This window comes from Euprymna scolopes, chromosome 10 (genome assembly GCF_053919585.1).
Source record: "Euprymna scolopes isolate OS-2025 chromosome 10, ASM5391958v1, whole genome shotgun sequence".
NCBI classification, from domain to species: Eukaryota; Metazoa; Mollusca; class Cephalopoda; order Sepiida; family Sepiolidae; genus Euprymna; species Euprymna scolopes.
This window is the reverse complement of record NC_136491.1, coordinates 111,926,816-111,944,655: the sequence shown is the minus strand read 5'-3', so window position 1 is coordinate 111,944,655 and position 17,840 is coordinate 111,926,816. Positions and strand designations below refer to the sequence as shown.

At 32.4% G+C, this 17,840-nt stretch overlaps 2 protein-coding genes and 1 pseudogene across 3 annotated transcripts in view; 2 read left to right on the top strand and 1 right to left on the bottom strand.

Annotated features, from left to right (window-relative positions):
- Nucleotides 1-919, top strand: part of LOC145286211 (dynein light chain Tctex-type 1-like) — a 42,741-nt gene extending 41,822 nt beyond the window's left edge. The window contains exon 5 of the mRNA XM_080135012.1: nucleotides 651-919. Coding sequence (XP_079991138.1) covers nucleotides 651-721 — 71 coding nt within the window. The 3' untranslated portion in view covers nucleotides 722-919. The remainder of the gene's footprint in view (nucleotides 1-650) is intronic.
- Nucleotides 920-3,467: 2,548 nt separating this feature from the next.
- Nucleotides 3,468-17,840, bottom strand: part of LOC145286208 (coiled-coil domain-containing protein 174-like) — an 83,725-nt gene continuing 69,352 nt past the window's right edge. For both annotated transcript variants that reach the window (XM_080135010.1, XM_080135011.1), the window contains exons 7-11: nucleotides 17,491-17,663; nucleotides 12,990-13,084; nucleotides 8,134-8,278; nucleotides 5,289-5,387; nucleotides 3,468-4,164 (exon numbers count right to left, since the gene is read on the bottom strand). In XM_080135010.1, coding sequence (XP_079991136.1) covers nucleotides 3,494-4,164; nucleotides 5,289-5,387; nucleotides 8,134-8,278; nucleotides 12,990-13,084; nucleotides 17,491-17,663 — 1,183 coding nt within the window. In that variant the 3' untranslated portion in view covers nucleotides 3,468-3,493. The remainder of the gene's footprint in view (nucleotides 4,165-5,288; nucleotides 5,388-8,133; nucleotides 8,279-12,989; nucleotides 13,085-17,490; nucleotides 17,664-17,840) is intronic.
- Nucleotides 11,320-11,436, top strand: LOC145286812 (5S ribosomal RNA; annotated as a pseudogene).

The window sequence follows — 17,840 nt, the reverse complement described above, 5'->3', positions numbered from 1 at the left end:
ATGTTCCTAAATTAACATTTCTCCTATTTATTTTATCATGTGGTGAAAAAAAATTTTAATTTTTGTATTAATATTTAGTAGTGGTCATTTAAAAAAAAAAAAAAAAAACTTTTTATGTATTGCTTTTTCATTTCTAATTACAAGAGGTGTTCCAAAAGTAATGCCTCCTATTTTTTATTCTGTCCAAATGGATCAGAGGGGGTTGCAAATTGCATTATGATGACTGAACTTATGATCTAAAAGTTTCACCTCTGTTGCAGATATTGACAGTGTGAGACTAATGACTCTAATAAAGCAACCCCCGTTCATGGACATATGATAAGCAGAGATGTGTCATTGAATTCCTGGCAAAAGTGCATTGAGAATGGTGGAGAATACGTAGAGCACAAAAGGTTGCTAGTTTTAATGGTACAATTCCCGTCTTCATAACTCATCAACTTTTTAAGTTAAAAAGTAATCTGTTGAAAGTGCTCAACTAGCTAAGGAGCTAAGTATTATTTTCTGTATTGATTTTTCAGTATTTACTTCAACAGTGCTCAATATGCAAGTAGAGCTAGGTAGTAAGTTATATAGCAATAAAGATATATACCTACCATTTATTTAAGGATTGCTATGTATTTTAAAAGAGGTTTAATTTCTTCTCTTTTCAGGGAGTTGTACAGTGAAGTGGGAAAACAAGACCATGTATGTGATCGTGTCTGTATTTGGATTGGCGATTTGAAATTTAAAAAAAAAAAATACAAGTTTATCAACGTTCCTTTTTTTTCTCTTCTTTCAATTTTTTTTTCGTGATCTTTTTTTTTCTTTACTTTCTAGACCCGCATAAAAGAAAAAAAATGGATCAAAGTAAATTTATTTATTTTGTTTTCTTTGCAACAGACCAATGTTTACATTTGAAATAAAAAACGTTTTTAACATATCTAATTTGCATATTCTTTTTTATTTCTTAATCTAAAAAAAAAAAACTGGGCCTCAATTGAGCGATTCAACTCCAAATATGATCCTAATTTTATGCAGACTTTATTGTATGGAAAATTAATATTTCAAGTTACAGGGAGTAGGAAGTGGACTTTACATTGCGCAGCCTCGTAACTCTTGTTTCCTCCCTATTTTGTCCTTTAGTCCTCACATTCTACAAGAAATATTTCTGGCAAAGGGAGAGGAATTGCTGTTTTCTTGTTTCAAGTGGATAATATTTACAGATTTTTAATTCTCATAATATTCAAAATTCAGTTGTCTATTTATCTTAATGCTTATCAAGGCTAAAAATACTAAAATAATAGTTTAAGATTTTTTAACTTTTTGTAAACTGTAAAATGTTATATTATTAAAGTTGTTTTAAATTGAGCTAGTTAATTATTGATGCCCAAATTATATTTTCTTTAATTTATTACCAAAAATCTTTTGTAAATACAAAATTCTATTTGAGCAAAATTACTTTCAAAATTTGCTTCAATTTAAAGGAAAATTAGATCTGAACAGCAGAACATGATATGTCGATAGTATGGCAATGTTGAAAGAATGGATGTGAATTCTTTGGTTAGTAAATATAGAACAGTTATGGTAGTAGGGCAATCTCATTGGGGAAAGCCAAGGAAAATATGGGACAAATTGATAAAAATGAACTTGGAGATAAAGGTCTGGCCAGAGATTAGTTTGAAAGTAATTTTTTCACATAAAACAGACATTAAACCGGATATAAGAACTACTTAATGTATTTGATTTAAAAAAAAATTAAATTGTATTCTTCAACTAGATTTTCACAGTATACTGAAAACTATTTGCAATATACCTCAGACAGTAGGTTTAAAAGACACTTCAATTTTCTCCATCTCTCGTGTATTGAGATAGTTCTTTTCAAGTTTTTAGAGTGATCTCCCTTGCTTCTTAATGGTGTGAACAAATGGATTTATGTAACAAGTAACATTCATGACTGACTATAGATATCTGAAAAACACAGATGTTGCTTAAATATGCTTAATTATCCGTGCTAATGGATTAAAAAGAAACCCTGACTTGATAAATACTCATAAAAATTATGACAGCCATGTAATTCTTGCTTCCTTTAGTTCTCACATTCCATGAATGAGGTTTCTGACAAGGAGGCAACAATTGCTGTTTTCTGGGTCAGAATCTAACGTTTATCGTTGGCAAGTTTTGTTCCTTACATCATTACATATTAGTAAAATAAATTTCAATGACAAATCTATCAGATTTCTAAAGAGGGCAAATTATTGGTGCACCTTTGGCAGGTGCGACTGTAACAGAAGTGGCTGCAATGGTGGCCGTATCGAGTGAAACTGTCTCAAAAGGTGATGATAGCCTATAAAAAAAAAAAAAATAAACAAAATTCTAGAAGAAAACTGAAGCTGCCTGAAAGATATTGTAGAGCCCTTGTAATGATTATATAAAGAGTACAAACTCAGCCACCCAAAACTACAACAGAGCTTAACAATGATCTGGATGATTCCGTTTCAACATCAAGGGCTTCACAAGACTGGATTTCATGGGAGAGCTGCCATTGATTATTTTCCATTATTTTGTTCAACCATTGTATATAGGTCATGACTCGTACATCATCCCACATATAATACATGCACTTTTTTGGAGTTTAAGTCACATTTTTGTTGGCATATAGAACCAACAATTACTACATTACCAACTCCCCTCTTTAAAGGAGTAGGTAATCCCTAGGAGGATGTTATGGTAAATTAACATGTACTACACTATCCTCTACATATGGCATAATCATGTTGACACACCGGTTCTTGTTGGATTACAGAAGTTAAGCAATGTTGAGTCTGGTCAGTACCAGATGGGTGAACACTTGGGAATAACAGATGCTGTATATAGGAGGACGTCAACACCTTGCAAGAGCTGCAAAAATCTGATGTTGTCATATCCTTTAACAGGATATACATGCGACTCGGGACCACTTGTGAATTTTGTACTTCTGTGAAACTTCCTTCTTTGGAGGAAGCCAGTTCAACTCGCTTAGAGTGGGTGCCACTTTGGTACAGTAGTAGTAATACACTATCCTCTGCTTAACACACACAAGGTATTAGTCTCATAACAACAAAACAGATACTACACTACCCTCTCTTAATTGAGCATTAAAAACCTCAAATATAGAAACAATAGGAGAGTTAAGTACAGACAAATTACAGATTTCCATTAGTAATCTATTTAGTTTGTCTGTTCCATTTTTCTTGGAAGCTACTGGACTGATCTGGCTGAAATTTTGTATATACCTTTGCTATGATAAGGTGCAGCAAACAAAGTATTATATATATTCAATGCAGTTGGGGATTAATTACTATAATATAGAATGAGTGGAATAAAGCACTAATTCTAAGTCAATGAGCTATAACTTTTGCCTGTTTGTAATTAACTAAAAAGTCTAGTAGATTGCAATGCAAATTTGTTTGTGTGGAAAACAAGAAAATCACTTTAAAAAAATACCAAACAATTTTTTAAAAAATATTAAATTTATTCACAAATTTTGCAAAGATTCAACATTTTTAAAAAATCTTCTATCCAGAATTTCAGGCTTGGGTTGTGCGGGTTGAACTGTCTGTTGAGTAACGAAAGATGAGGATATTTGTGTATCTTGGGATGGTGCTACTATGGATGCTGCATTTGGCGGGTAGAGATTTTGCGGTTGGTTATTGTATGCAGCAACATGTGTTGCATTGTACTGGTCTACAGTTGCAGCAGGATGCCCCCAAATTTGCAATGGGGTTGAAAAATTAGAAGATGAAGTAGGCTGGTTCCACATTTGCGATGGGGTCGTTTCTGGTAGTAGCTGTTGATATTCCGTCGTGGTAGTTGATTTCTCTTCTGGCTCACTGTCATTGTCGATTGTTGGAGGCGTTTTACCTGGAAGCGGAATGGTCAACAAATCCACGACGACTGGATCATTTCTTATTTCTGGGGTCACTTTTCCATCGTCATTCTTTTTCCCTTGTAGACCGAGTTTGTTTTTCTTTAATTTCTGGGGCAGTGATTTCTTTTGTGGAGGTGGGGAATACCGTTGTTCTTCATGGATCTTTCGTTTTGGGGCTGAAACAGTATTTGAAGAAAAATACGAACTTGGGGGTGCAAACTCTGCCGCTCTCTCATTCCGTCTTTCTCTGAAATAATTCTTCTCGGATTCCCACATTTCTATTGAAAGAATATTAAAAAAAAAAAGAAACAATTTCAGGATATATATCATTTTAATTGGAATTCATTATTGAGATGAGTATTATTTATATTAATTTATTTATTGCGGACTATTATTCTCATCTTTATTAGTTGTTGTTTTACAATGGATTCAGATGAGCATTGTCTGAAGATAGCGGTTTCAATCCTACCCAAAAGCCGGCCAAAGGCTTACTTGGCCAAAACGTGGTGAGACGACAACTACGGATGGCAGTGATTGCTGAGAACGCAGTTAGAAGATTCGAAGTTCCTATCCGTCGCGGTTACCACCTGACGAAGGCCAGAGGAATAGTTGGCCGAAACGTCGTGAAACAACTAAGAAAGACGAGAATAATAGTCCGCAATAAATAAATTAATATAAATTTCAGGATACTTTCAAGAAAATTTGGTGCTTTTCCAGAATTCCCCTTATATTAAAAAAACACAAAGTAAAATCTGTAAGATGTACGTATCCGTGACGGAAAGAAAATATTGTACATAAAAAATCATGTAAATCGATTAAGTAGTTTTATTTTTAAATATGAAAATCAAATTTTGTGGTTAAATGAACAGCGAGGATATCAACACCATCTTGAAAACAAGGGAAATAACTCAAAATGATTTAAAATTGTGAGATTTTAAAGACATGACAGTAAGGGGAGCATTAGAAAAACTCAAATTCGCTTAAAAATTATTTTCTTTATAAAAAGTATAACTACATGATCAATTTATGTGATTTTTGGAATACAATCTTTTCTTTCTGTCACAGGTACAGGGTTTGCCTGGGCATAAAATATGCTTAAATATATTTTGATTTGTTCAGATTTCATATATATTATTATTATTATTAGTAGTACTGGGACGATTAATCAGAATTGGAAAAATTATATTCCAAACTGATTCTTTAAAATTCACATTGATCAAAACATTGTGAGAATAACACTTAAGGCAAGAACAGTAGTCTGAAGAATCCAAATAATTCAAATTCCGAAATGGAAATGTTTAAAGAAAAAAAAGTGAAATATTTAAAAAAAAAAAAAAAAAAAAAAAAAAATCTAATTCAATCTTTAAATTAAGTTAAAAAAGAAAAGACTCCATGTACTTACTGTCTTTTCCCAGATCCCATTCTCGAACGGGTGGAGGACTTTTCACAATACTTTCCGTTTTCACTTCTTTTAAAATGTTTTCTTCTGGAATTTTAGGATCTGCAATAGCAACGTCAAAAAAAAAAAATCAATTTTTTTTTTTTTTCGATAAAATTTTGTCATGAAATTGCCTTGATACAACGATTTGGGTAGATAGATAGAGATACTACATTGCGGTTATAGTCAGCTAACATACTTCCTAACTTTTGGTGTGTCTGCTACCGGAAGCGGTGACAAGGCTAATCAGTTCCTTCACTTTTTTCTCTCATGCCTATATCTCTTCTTTGCATTTTTTTAATTATGTTTTTCCGATCATTCTGTTTTTATTTTATAATCATTGGAAAGTTTTTTGATCTTATTTTAATTTAAGTGTTAAGAAATTCCTAACAGTTTATAGGATAATTCCAAACCAGAACACTAATCCAAATTTATCACCGGCTGAAATAATGTTTGCCAACAAAGTACATTCTGTGTTTGACCAATTAATTCTGAGAAAAAAAAATATTAAAGATAATGCAAAGTGCAGGACGTATAAGGACGGTGATAAAGCTTTCTTTAAAAGTTATCGGGCAGGAAAGAGTTTTTGAGAAGATGGAATAGTCTCAAAAAGAATCAGGAGAATGGTCTATATCATAAAAGGATGCACATTTTCCAATAAAAGACATATAAACCAATTGAAACCAAGACACATTGAAACGGTCAAAAACTGAGAGTTACCAATGGAAGTGTTGTATGACACTTTCCAAATTAAACCTCCAAATACCAAGGGAATATCAGTAACTCCGAATACTAGTCAATCTCCAAAATCAAAGAATTCACAAATGCAAACTGTAAGAAGTGAATAAAAAAATGAAAAGAGTAGAACGCTTTGGTTAAAACTCAAAAAGAACTAAATGGTAAAGCTAAATTCTAGGGAAGAATTTAGCTTGGGGGAAGGTGCTATAATGGAATGACCTAGCACCCTTCTGTACAATAATATTTAAAAAAAAAAATTTTTTTTTTAATTACATTTTCACCCCCAAACAAGGCACATTGCCACTTTGATGTAGGAGGCTACTATCAGGGGCAGCAACTACTGGGGCACTATGTAGGAATTTGGGCAGCAAGATGGCAGTTCATGTTACACTTGAACTTCTGCATGTCAGTACAGTTGGGGAAGAAACTACTGGAGTAGAAAGATCTTTTACATCTAGGGATCTCTACTGCGTGGGGGTGGGATTTAGCTGCCTGTCGAGGGTGTCTACGTCGTGGGGGCACAAGTGTCTGCAGTTCGTCAGAGCATTCACCATTAAAATACTTGTAGAACAGGCAGAGGGATGCTACGTTTCGCCGATGGGACAGAGGCTGAAGCTTAGATGCCAGTTCAGGGCCTACCAGATTTGCGACTCTCTTTTGAACCTTGTCAAGGAGCGAGAGACTAGCAGCAGACGCACCAGCCCAAATGTGACAGCAATACTCCATACATGGGCGAATGGTGGCCTTATAGAGGTACAGGATACTTGCAGGTGTCAGTAGTTTTCTAGCACGCAATATAGAAATACTCCTCCGGGAATCAGAGAGTTCCAAGACACTGAGAGTGACAGACTCTTGCCTTGTATCCCTTTTGTAAATAAACCTTTATATTAACCCTAAGTGAATGTCCTGTGTTATGGTTATCTGAAGAAAGATATATCAGCAACATTAACACTCGTGTGCATACCTAGGTCAACCTGGATTGAGTTACCAAGACAAAACTATTAAATGGTAATTTTAATTATGCACTTTTAATGGCTATGCGTGTCTCAGCACACCTGCAGTTTTGCAGTTTATCAGATTGGCCATGTGTGTGGGAGGGAAGTTTATAAGAGATATTTCGGAGGTAAAAAAAAATAAATAGCTGAATGGAACCGAACAGAGAAAGATGTAGAGTTTGAGGTTCTAAAACTATTTTACCTTTTAGTCAGAAAATGGATCCACAGTTTTTTTTAAAGTTATTATAAGTCAAAAAAGAAAAAATGTCTATCATGTTTGTCTATGAAAATTTACTCCAGCTTCATGCTTACAATCTAAGTGGAAAGCAGAACAAAAAGAAAAAAATGAATAAAAAAATAAAACCAACCATAGATGAAGATAATGCTTTTTCGGATTAAGGTTGATTGGCTGGTTACCCATGTTTTATACTGAATTGCATAAACATCCAAATTTCCATGGATCTTGTAAATACAGTGTGGGCGTAGAACAATTAATAGAGCAACCGGTTGGAATGCATGCGTTCCTTATAGCTTCGGATGACATTTGGTGCCATGTGAGACCTAAGATATACAGTCCTGAGTAATCTCTACGGCACAGGTGAACCACAATATAATGTATTTATAAATAAACTAGCAGGAAGATAAGACATGTCCCGAGATTGAATAAGAAAACCTATGTCTTTTTGCCATTTCTACTTTTATTTTTTATAAATTTCGATTTTTGTGGTGATAGTGAAGGGGGGGGGGGCAAAGATGTATTTAAATTTTATTGGGTGGGAAGGAGTGAAATAAATTTTGTTAAATATTCCAAATATTTACCAAAACATAATCCGCATTATGTTTCTTTATTTTTAGGATGAGGATTCGATGATCAGCATCCTTCCGTGATCTAAGAACATAAAAGAAAGCTTAAGAATGTGCACTGTATAAATTGCTGACCAGAACCAACGACGAAACAAGTGACAACTGACAAGATGGACCACATTTGACATTTCTGTAATATTTTAACAAAGTTTATTAGAAAGAAAAAAAAAATGTCAGTAATAGATATACAATATCCATAGGTTGCTTCTTACCTGGTGATGGGTCTTCTTCAATTTCGGGTTCAGGAGGTAAACCCATTTTTGCCCTCTGTCGATCTTTAATCTTCTTCAGCCGTGCAGCCATGAGATTGTCGCGTTTCTCTTTCATTGCATTACGTTTGTTTCTCTCTTCTTTTGTCTAGAGAAAAAATAAAGAATCATAGAAAAAGGCAAGGTTGAATGTTCCAGTAGGCAATAGAAATTAGTGTTCGGCCAATTAATCAGAATTGGGAATCGGAAAAATGAGAACTTTTGGGGATATTGGAATCAGAAAAATTTGTGCCTATTTACTGATGGCAAAAACAATCCCTTTAATTATCTTTTTTATTTGATATTGTTTAAAACAAAATCTTCAACTGCTGGTTGTAATAATAATAAAATAATCAATATTTATTGATTTTAAACTACCAGTAAAACTAAAATCTATAGATTCTCCCCCCACAAGTGTGTTTTACATTTGAGAAAATATATACATGCTTGACATGTGTTTTTATAGTAACTGGAGGAAAAAAAAACTTTATAGTTAAATATTTAGAGATTTATAAAGAATCAAAATCAGGAATTTAGTATGAAATCTGAAAAAATACTGGAATTGTTCTATCATTAATAGAAGTATAAACAACAGGAGTAATGGATTCATGCATGTGCACACAACTAAATATTCATTTGATTTAATTAACTGAATCGTTGAAAACTAGTCTTAAGTATTTCTGCTCCAGTGAGAAGACAGTTTTTTCAAATTTGTAAAAACTCTAGGAAAATATGTGACCTATTGGATTACCCATAAAATTTAGATTAGATTGTATCAGGAAAAAAGGAGTTTGCAAAGCCAGTTAAAAGTATGTTTCTTCCTCCCACGGTAGGAAGATGTGACACAAGAGTCATAAACTGGGATTAAAGAGCCAACGCCCCCAAGTGAGGAGTAATCCAGTTTGCAAAAATTACCTAGGCAGCCTCATTGGCATTTCCTGGTAGGGGCATCCCAGATGATAAGCAATAAACTAACCCCCTTCTCAAAGAGAGAAGGCAAGGCCTAGGAGGGTGGACTTCCTAGAACTGCATAGGAACAACAGGAAAAAAGACATCTCATAAATGGTATAGATTCTGTTGGATTTAGAGGGGAAAAAGTCTCAAATATTAAAACAAAGTAAAAACAAAATTCAAAATAAGTCCCTTTCTGCTCTCTCTCTCTTTCTCCGGCTATGTACTACTAATTGTGATGATGTTCCCTTTTGATTATAATAGTCTATTCCAATGTTTTTTTTGACTCTTCTGTTTCTTTGTTACCTTCAAGTGTTAATGACAGAAGAGAAAATGACAGACATTGTATAATATAAAGTGTGTGTGTGGGGGGGGGGGTGAATCAAACAACATAGTGAGAGAGAGTGAGAGTGATAGATAGAAACTTAGTTAAAGATAGATCACTTTTTGAGTTAACTGCAAATTATGGCTAATAATAAGAACAAAAAAATGGAATTTTTTTTCCAAACAGGAGGAATATTTTAGTATGTATTTTGTATGATAAAATTAGATAGGAAAACTAGACTTTTTAGCTTGTTAAAAATGTGCAAAAGTTATAGTCCATTGACTTAGAATGAGTGCTTTATGCGAAATTGACAGTTGAATATGGTTAAATTTGTACTCACTTTTGCATTAAAGACTAATCCCTATTAATCTCTATTAATTCCTAACTGTGTATCGAACGGGTATCATAATACAGTAGAACTCCGAGATACAGCATTAATCCACTCTGGGTTGAGGAAATCGCCATATGGCAGGGCCTTAACAAAATTTTATCTAGTACATATTAAAAATTAGTAACAAAGTACAATACAGTATATAATACGCATGTATATAATTAAATAATATTATGAATAACACCGTAAGACGGGTAAAGACAATAACCAGGGGCCAGAAAAACATTGTAACCTGTAATCCCGGGATTCTACTGTACTTAGTTCATTGCACCTTATCATAACAAATGTCCATACAAAATTTTTGTCGGATCAGCGCAGTAGTTTCCGAGAAAAGTGAAATGGACAAACAGACCAATAGAAATATATAGAAACCTTAGCTTTAGTCTAATAGATTTCTCTGTAATATTCAGACACCAATGAGATTGTGAAGGAGAATATTTCCCTACAAGATTTGGCTTAGATTTTTTATCAACACATTACAGGTTTTTTATTGAAAAAAGTTTTTTAAGCCTAAAGTTCTTCATATCTTCAAGTATTATTCGTGGAGTTTGGTTCAGTTGTTTTGTTTCATGGCATATCAACCCTTTCTGGGTTATTTAATGTCGAATCCAGTAATTTTTTAAAAAAGTTTTTATATCTTCAAATATTTATTCATTGTGTTTAATTTAGTTGTTTTGTAGAGGAAAATAATTATTTTTGTTTATTATTATGCAGAACATGATTGAGTTTTGCAAAGGAAAAGGAAAAAGCAATTATATCAATATTTGGTGCATTTTAGGTCAGGAAGTATTTATCTTCAGATAGCCTGATCTGGTGGCTCCAGATTATTCATTTGACTTAGTCTGCAAAATTAATAGGACATTACACAACTATTCTATAAAAAATGATCTTGAAGAGAAATGAAGAAGAAGAAAAAAGCACATCCATCCAAACTGTATAAAAATGCATTGTAATATATATATATATATATATATATATATATATATATATATATATATATATATATAAAATGAAATAAGATACGTGTTACATTGAACACTTTAAAGCCAAATAGCTGCAACGCGAATTTTTTTTTTTTTTTTACCTTTATAAAATAAACGAATGTTTATTTTTAAAGATATATATATATATATATATATATATATATATATATATATATATATATATATATATTATAGTCATCCACATACAGTACTGTTTTGCTGTTTCACAGCTTATCAGTGCGGCTAGGCAGGCAACTGCCTCAAGCCAGGATCAAAACCCGACTGCTCAAATAACAGTCAAGGCTTCTCACCATTGCGCTATATGGCTGATGCTGAATGGGTAATGAATTAACAATATTTTGACATCGTCCAAATGCCTCCGCTCGATTTATTTTACACAAAGAGCGGCGCTTAATACGCTAATGGCAATTTGTATATATATGATATATATATATATATATATATATGTGTATATATAATAATGTAATATCTGTAATGTAATATACGGCATAATCGCGTTGACACACCAGTTCTCGTCAGATCACCGAAGTTAAGCAACGTTGAGCCTGGTTAGTACCAGATAGGTGACCATTTGGGAATTCTAGGTGCTGCATGTGCTCTCCGCTTATCTCAGCATTTGTTTCCAGTCATCCTGTACAGACATTTCATTTGCCACTAGTATTTAACAATGTCGACTAAGGAGATGCATGGTTGGAGATTGCACACCTTCTGCCACAAAAATTTCACGCGTAGGCACCCCTTCATGGGTATCCATAGTTTGTCAAAGACTGAAGGAGTCCCCCCCCCCTATGATAATATATATATATACATACATTTGAATATTCAAATATTTATTAAATATTTTTACATGAATAAAAGTTATCCATGGACATATGCTTCTGGGTATCACCCATCTTCAGCATTGCTAAACTTTTGACAAGGATCAATAGATCTTACATTTAAAAGCGATAAAAATTGTGCATAAAATTTGACGAGGAACTATGGCCTTGTGGTAAAACATTAGGCTGTCGATCGAGTTGTTACAGATTTGATCCTGGCTTCAGTTTTAGAACATTCCATATTTCGTTATATACAATTAATTGTTCACAAGTTGCTAGCGAGAAATAACAGTTTCATACCTTTCTTGACAGTATTAGTGCAGAAATGACTGCATTTAAGTTTTAGACAAGTAAAAATGATAAGATTCAGTTCTAGGTAACACTCTTCTAGAGGTTGAAGGTTCAATCCTCAATGCTGATAATACTAAAAAAACAATTGTGAATTACTTAAGACGTCTATCTGGTCATGGCTGACAGAATGAGAGAATGTTACCCCCTGCCCTAAATTAAACTTGAGATGAGAATCATAGTTTATATAATCCAAATAATACATTAAAATAAGCACTGAATGAATTGGTGTCATTAAACAAAAAAAACAAAAACTATTGTACATATTTCTAGACATAAACTTTGAAAGTTGTCTGATTTCCAAAATTATTTCTTATTGACGATATAATAACCAAGATTCTAGAGTTGCAGTCAAGAATATCTCTTTATATAAAGTTAGGTATGTATATATATTTATGCATTTGTATGCGCAGGATTGATTTCATTATTATGAATGTTGGAACATAGCTATTAGATATAAGGGCACTTATGTGGGCTATATATATTTTGGAATATAACTTTTTGTCATTTATTCTCTATATTGCTCTGTAATTACATTGAGCTTCTTAAATAAGGATTGATTTCTACAGAAATAATTATTATAGTAGAAAATAATTATATATATATATATATATATATATATATATATATATATATAAAGCGACCTTGTCTGTCTTTGTGTGGAACAGTCTCTATCAAACTACTCCATACATGAAGAAGATTACAAGTTACATCGGCTGAAATGTTGTGAGAATAAAACTTGAGATGAGAATCATAGTTTATATAATCCAAATAATATATCAAAATAAGCATTCAATGGATTGGTATGTCATTAAACAAAAAAACAAAAACGATTGTACATATTTCTAGACCTAAACTTTGAAAGTTGTCTGATTTTCAAAATTATTTCTTATTGACAATATAATAACTCAGAGTCTAGAGTTGCTGTCAAGAATCAAAATAAATCAAAAATCTTTCTTTTTTTTTTTTTTAAATCAATTTACCTGATCTCTTAAAGAGTTGAGTAATTCCATTTGTTCTTGTCTTTCTGTCTCATTTTTGGAAAATTGATAATAACCGACACCATGAGTCCGGATTTCTGGAAAGAATAAAAACGTACATTAATATTTATTAAAAAAGCTAAAGAACTAAATAAGTTCAAGCACATATTTCTAAAACTTGGTGAATTTTATCTTTGTGCACAATGGATGATGGCATTCACAAACATAAATAGAAGACACGGAAAATCCTTTATGATGTTCCAAAGGAATAACGTCATGCCATAAAACCGGGTGACGACAACGGGAGAAGATTTTTCATCACATAAATGATAAAATACCTAAAGGTGATGTCATCCTTTGAACCAGATGACCCAGTGTAATATAGCATGGATGTGCATGCGAAATGACATAAAAAAAGATCAGGTGAGACATGGAGCACAGAACGAGACAACATTTGAGATTTTGTGAGCGGCTAAAAATTAAAACATGAACCAATAGCTATTACCTTACGCATGCATATTTGTAATGCCGTCATTCGACCTTCACCTGGCAAATTCCATTTTTTTTAATTTTCTAATTTTTGCTCCGATTTTCCCGACTAAAGACCAAATACAAAGTTTCACATCGGTTCGAATACCCTATATATTAAGTTTCATGTCTGTAGGCCAAAAACTTACAGTGGAGTGTGGTAGGCAAAAATTTTTAAACACATATATATATATACATAACAACTTCATTTACTCACATAAATTAATATATGAAAGTATAAATTTATACATAAACTTTAAGTATTTACTTCAACAGATCTCAATATATAGGTAAAGCTAGTTAGTAAGTTATAAAATATATATGGCAATTAAGCTACACTGAATATTCCGCGTTTCATCCACTCTAGGATTCTTCAGGCTGAATAAGATAAGCCTGAAGAATCCTAGAGTGGATGAAACGCGGAATATTCAGTGTAGCTTAATTGCCATATATATTTTATAACTTACTATATATATATATATATATATATATATATATATATATATATATATATATATAGAAAGAGGTTTGTGTTTACTATAACTTTTTTTCGCAAGTATAAATTATGTAGTATATCTGCATGAATATAATTGCATGTCATAGTGAACTAAAGATGATCATCCCATAAGAAAACCAAAAAACACTAATAGGGAATTAATTAAAATGAATGTTTAAAAGAATATGCAAATTCGCTAGATCTTTTGCAGATTAATGCAATTCCATGACCCATATATAACAAAGTTGCATTTTCTTTTTAAATAAATATCAATACACACATAAAAAAAAATTATAGGAGTATATATATGTATATAAATAGGTATATTTGGTAAAAACAGGGAAAAAAGTGTTCGATACATTGATAGAGTTAAATATGTTTTATTATTTCAACCTCGGGAGTATTTGCTTAAATCATTACAAGATTGTTTCTATGGACAAGATAAATAAATTATCCAGCCCATGTCATCAGACAATTTAAGCTAAAATAAATTAAATCTTTTCTTATAACTTATTTTGGCTTAAACTGTCTGATGACATGGGCTGGATAATTTATTTATCCCGTCTATAGAAACAATCTTGTAATGATTTAAGCAAATACTCCCGAGGTTGAAATAATAAAAAAAAAATATATATATATATATATATATATATATATATATATACAGTGATGATCATATTTATTGGCACGGTAAAATAAAAGTTAAATTTTGTCTAATAAATTCTAAAAAAGGGATTAAATTAAAGAAAATAACAAAGTATATTATGTATTTTTAACTGGCCTTTCCGATGCAGCAATCGGATTTTAGAAAAAATAAATAACAAAGGAACAACAAACATAATTGCAAAAAACCCTTGTTCAAAATTATTGGCACGGCTTTGTTTTTCTTTTAGTATCAGTATAATATCAATCAATTTCCGGTTTACGTGCTTTCTGAACTTTTTTATAGCCATATTATGCTTGTTTAACGCTAATTCAGTGAATAATTTTTTTCAGATAATTTTTAGATAGCGATTTATTTAAACTATTATAAGTGACTAAATTATAATTTTCAATCGCCATGGTTAAAACTAAGGAACACAGCGAAGACGTCAGGAAGCTTGTTGTAGCATGCCATACCAATGGGGAGGGCTATGATAAGATTTCAAAGAAGCTAAACCTTCCCAAATCCACTGTTAGAGCCATAATAAACAAGTTCAAATCGCAAGGCCACGTTATGAGTTTAGAGGGTAGAGGGAGAAAAAGGATTCTTTCCCCAAGAGATGAACGGAAAATTGTTCGACAAGTAAAACAAAACCCAAGGATCTCTGTTGGGGAGATTGTTGATGAACAGAGCACCTCTGGAGTGAATGTATCTCGACATACAGTTGGTAGAGTTTTGAAGAGAGCTGGTTTAAAAGCATGTCGTCCGAGAAAGACTCCCTTATTGAAGCCTATGCACCTGAAAGCAAGGCTAGCCTTTGCAAAACGTCATATTGATAAAGATGTTGCATTCTGGAAACGTGTTCTATGGACTGACGAAACGAAAATAGAGTTATTTGGCCATAATAAAGTGTCTTATATTTACAGAAAATCTGGCGAAGCTTTCCTGCCTAAGAACACCATACCCACAGTGAAGCACGGTGGAGGCAGTTTGATGTTTTGAGGATCCTTTGCTGCCTCTGGACCAGGGCGACTTGTTAAGGTCACAGGTAGCATAAAAAAGGAAGATTATGTTAAAATATTGGATGAAAACCTGAAAGATTCTGCTAAAGAGCTCTCACTTGGTCGTCGTTGGTGGTTCATGCAAAATAATGACCCAAAGCATTCGGCTAAACTGACTAAGAAATGGCTTGAGGACAATCATATTAATGTTTTGGAGTGGCCATCACAAAGCCCAGACATTAATCCAATTGAAAATTTATGGAGAACATTAAAATTGAGGGTAATGCAAAGGAAGCCTAAGAATCTTATTCAATTGGAGGATTATTGTCAGGAAGAGTGGGCTAAAATTACTACTGAAGAGTGCAACAACTTGGTTGTAAACTATGAAAAGCGACTGAGGAAGGTAATCAAGGCCAAAGGCTATACAATTGATTATTAAATAAATCGTGCCAATAATTTTGAACAAGGGTTTTTTGCAATTATGTTTGTTGTTCCTTTGTTATTTATTTTTTCTAAAATCCGATTGCTGCATCGGAAAGGCCAGTTAAAAATACATAATATACTTTGTTATTTTCTTTAATTTAATCCCTTTTTTAGAATTTATTAGACAAAATTTAACTTTTATTTTACCGTGCCAATAAATATGATCATCACTGTATATATACGTATATAAAAAAAAATAAAAATTACAATAAGTTTACCAAGGTAATCAAAATGGTAAACTTAAAATATTTTCTAAATATTAAAGAGTTAATATTTACAAGTAATCTCAACCGGATGTAAAAGCTCAATAAAACCGAAAAGGAAATATAGCTTATAATATGAACAAATGATTAATAAAACATGTTAAAAGACATCTTGAAAAAGAGTTAAAAACATATTTAATTTTAAAAAAGGAAGCACAAGATAAGTAGATAGTCCTTAATCCGCGGAGTTTCGAAGAAATACTCTCTTTCTCATCAGAGGGCAGGAATTAGCAAAATGCGGGATCGGATTTTGCATATAAAAGTATTTAATGAAACTACAAGTAAGTCACATATCTTACTTGGTTAAAAAAAAAAGGGCAAGGTAAGGGGAATAGGAGGTAAAAGAAAAATGATACCTTTTACCTTTTATCTCCTTTTTTTATCTTTTACCTCCTATTCCCCTTACCTCGCCCTTTTTTTTTAACCAAGTAAGATCTGTGACTTACTTGTAGTTTCATTAAATACTTTTATATGCAAAATCCAATCCCGCATTTTGCTAATTCCTGCCCTCTGATGAGAAGGAGAGTATTTCTTCGAAACTCCGTGGATTAAGGACTATCCACTTATCTTGTGCTTCCTTTTTTAAAATTAAATATGTTTTTAACTCTTTTTCAAGATGTCTTTTAACATGTTTTATTAATCATTTGTTCATATATATATATATATATATATATATATATATATATATGTGTGTGTGTGTGTGTGTGTGTGTGTGTGTGTGTGTGTATGTATGGGCATGGCTCAGAGGCTAAGAATGAGGGTGGAGCATTGTATGTTTTGGTTTTGATTCTAGCTGCTGGCACCTAAGTCATATATATATTTTTTTTAATTTTGATCTCACCACTACTTGTATAAATAGGTTCAATATAATAATCGATAGAGAATTGTCTCTATAATAATAAATATGTAATCTGTATGAATTAAAATATCATGTTTAAGTATATTTTATGACTGGGCAATGCTGGCTGATATGCTGGTATAATATAATGCTTCAATGAAATTGCAAAAGTCTTCCATAAATGCTAGGCTAAAAGTTGCTCATTATAGGAGAGGGTGCTTTTTTTTATTGGTAAACATGAAATAAACTTACCATCAAATCTGACATTTTCATAATGGACCGGTCCTGCTGGTTTAGCACGAGCATCATCCTCTTCTTTCTCCCATTTATCTTTCAGCATTTGGACATAAATCTGTTGTGAACTCAGCGGAGCAGCAGATTCTTTAGCACCAACTGAAGATTCCTTAGATTCTTCTTTTGCTTGACTATAAAAGCAAAGAAAATATGTTCTAATATTTCACGACTTTGTTCAAATGATGGCGAACAAGTGAAGTAAAAAAAAAAAAAGAAAAAGAAAAAAAAAAAAGAGAAACCAAGAATCTCTTGAATTAATTTTCTATGACAAGAATAGTTCTCCTTTCAAGAAATCTGTCCATTTTATC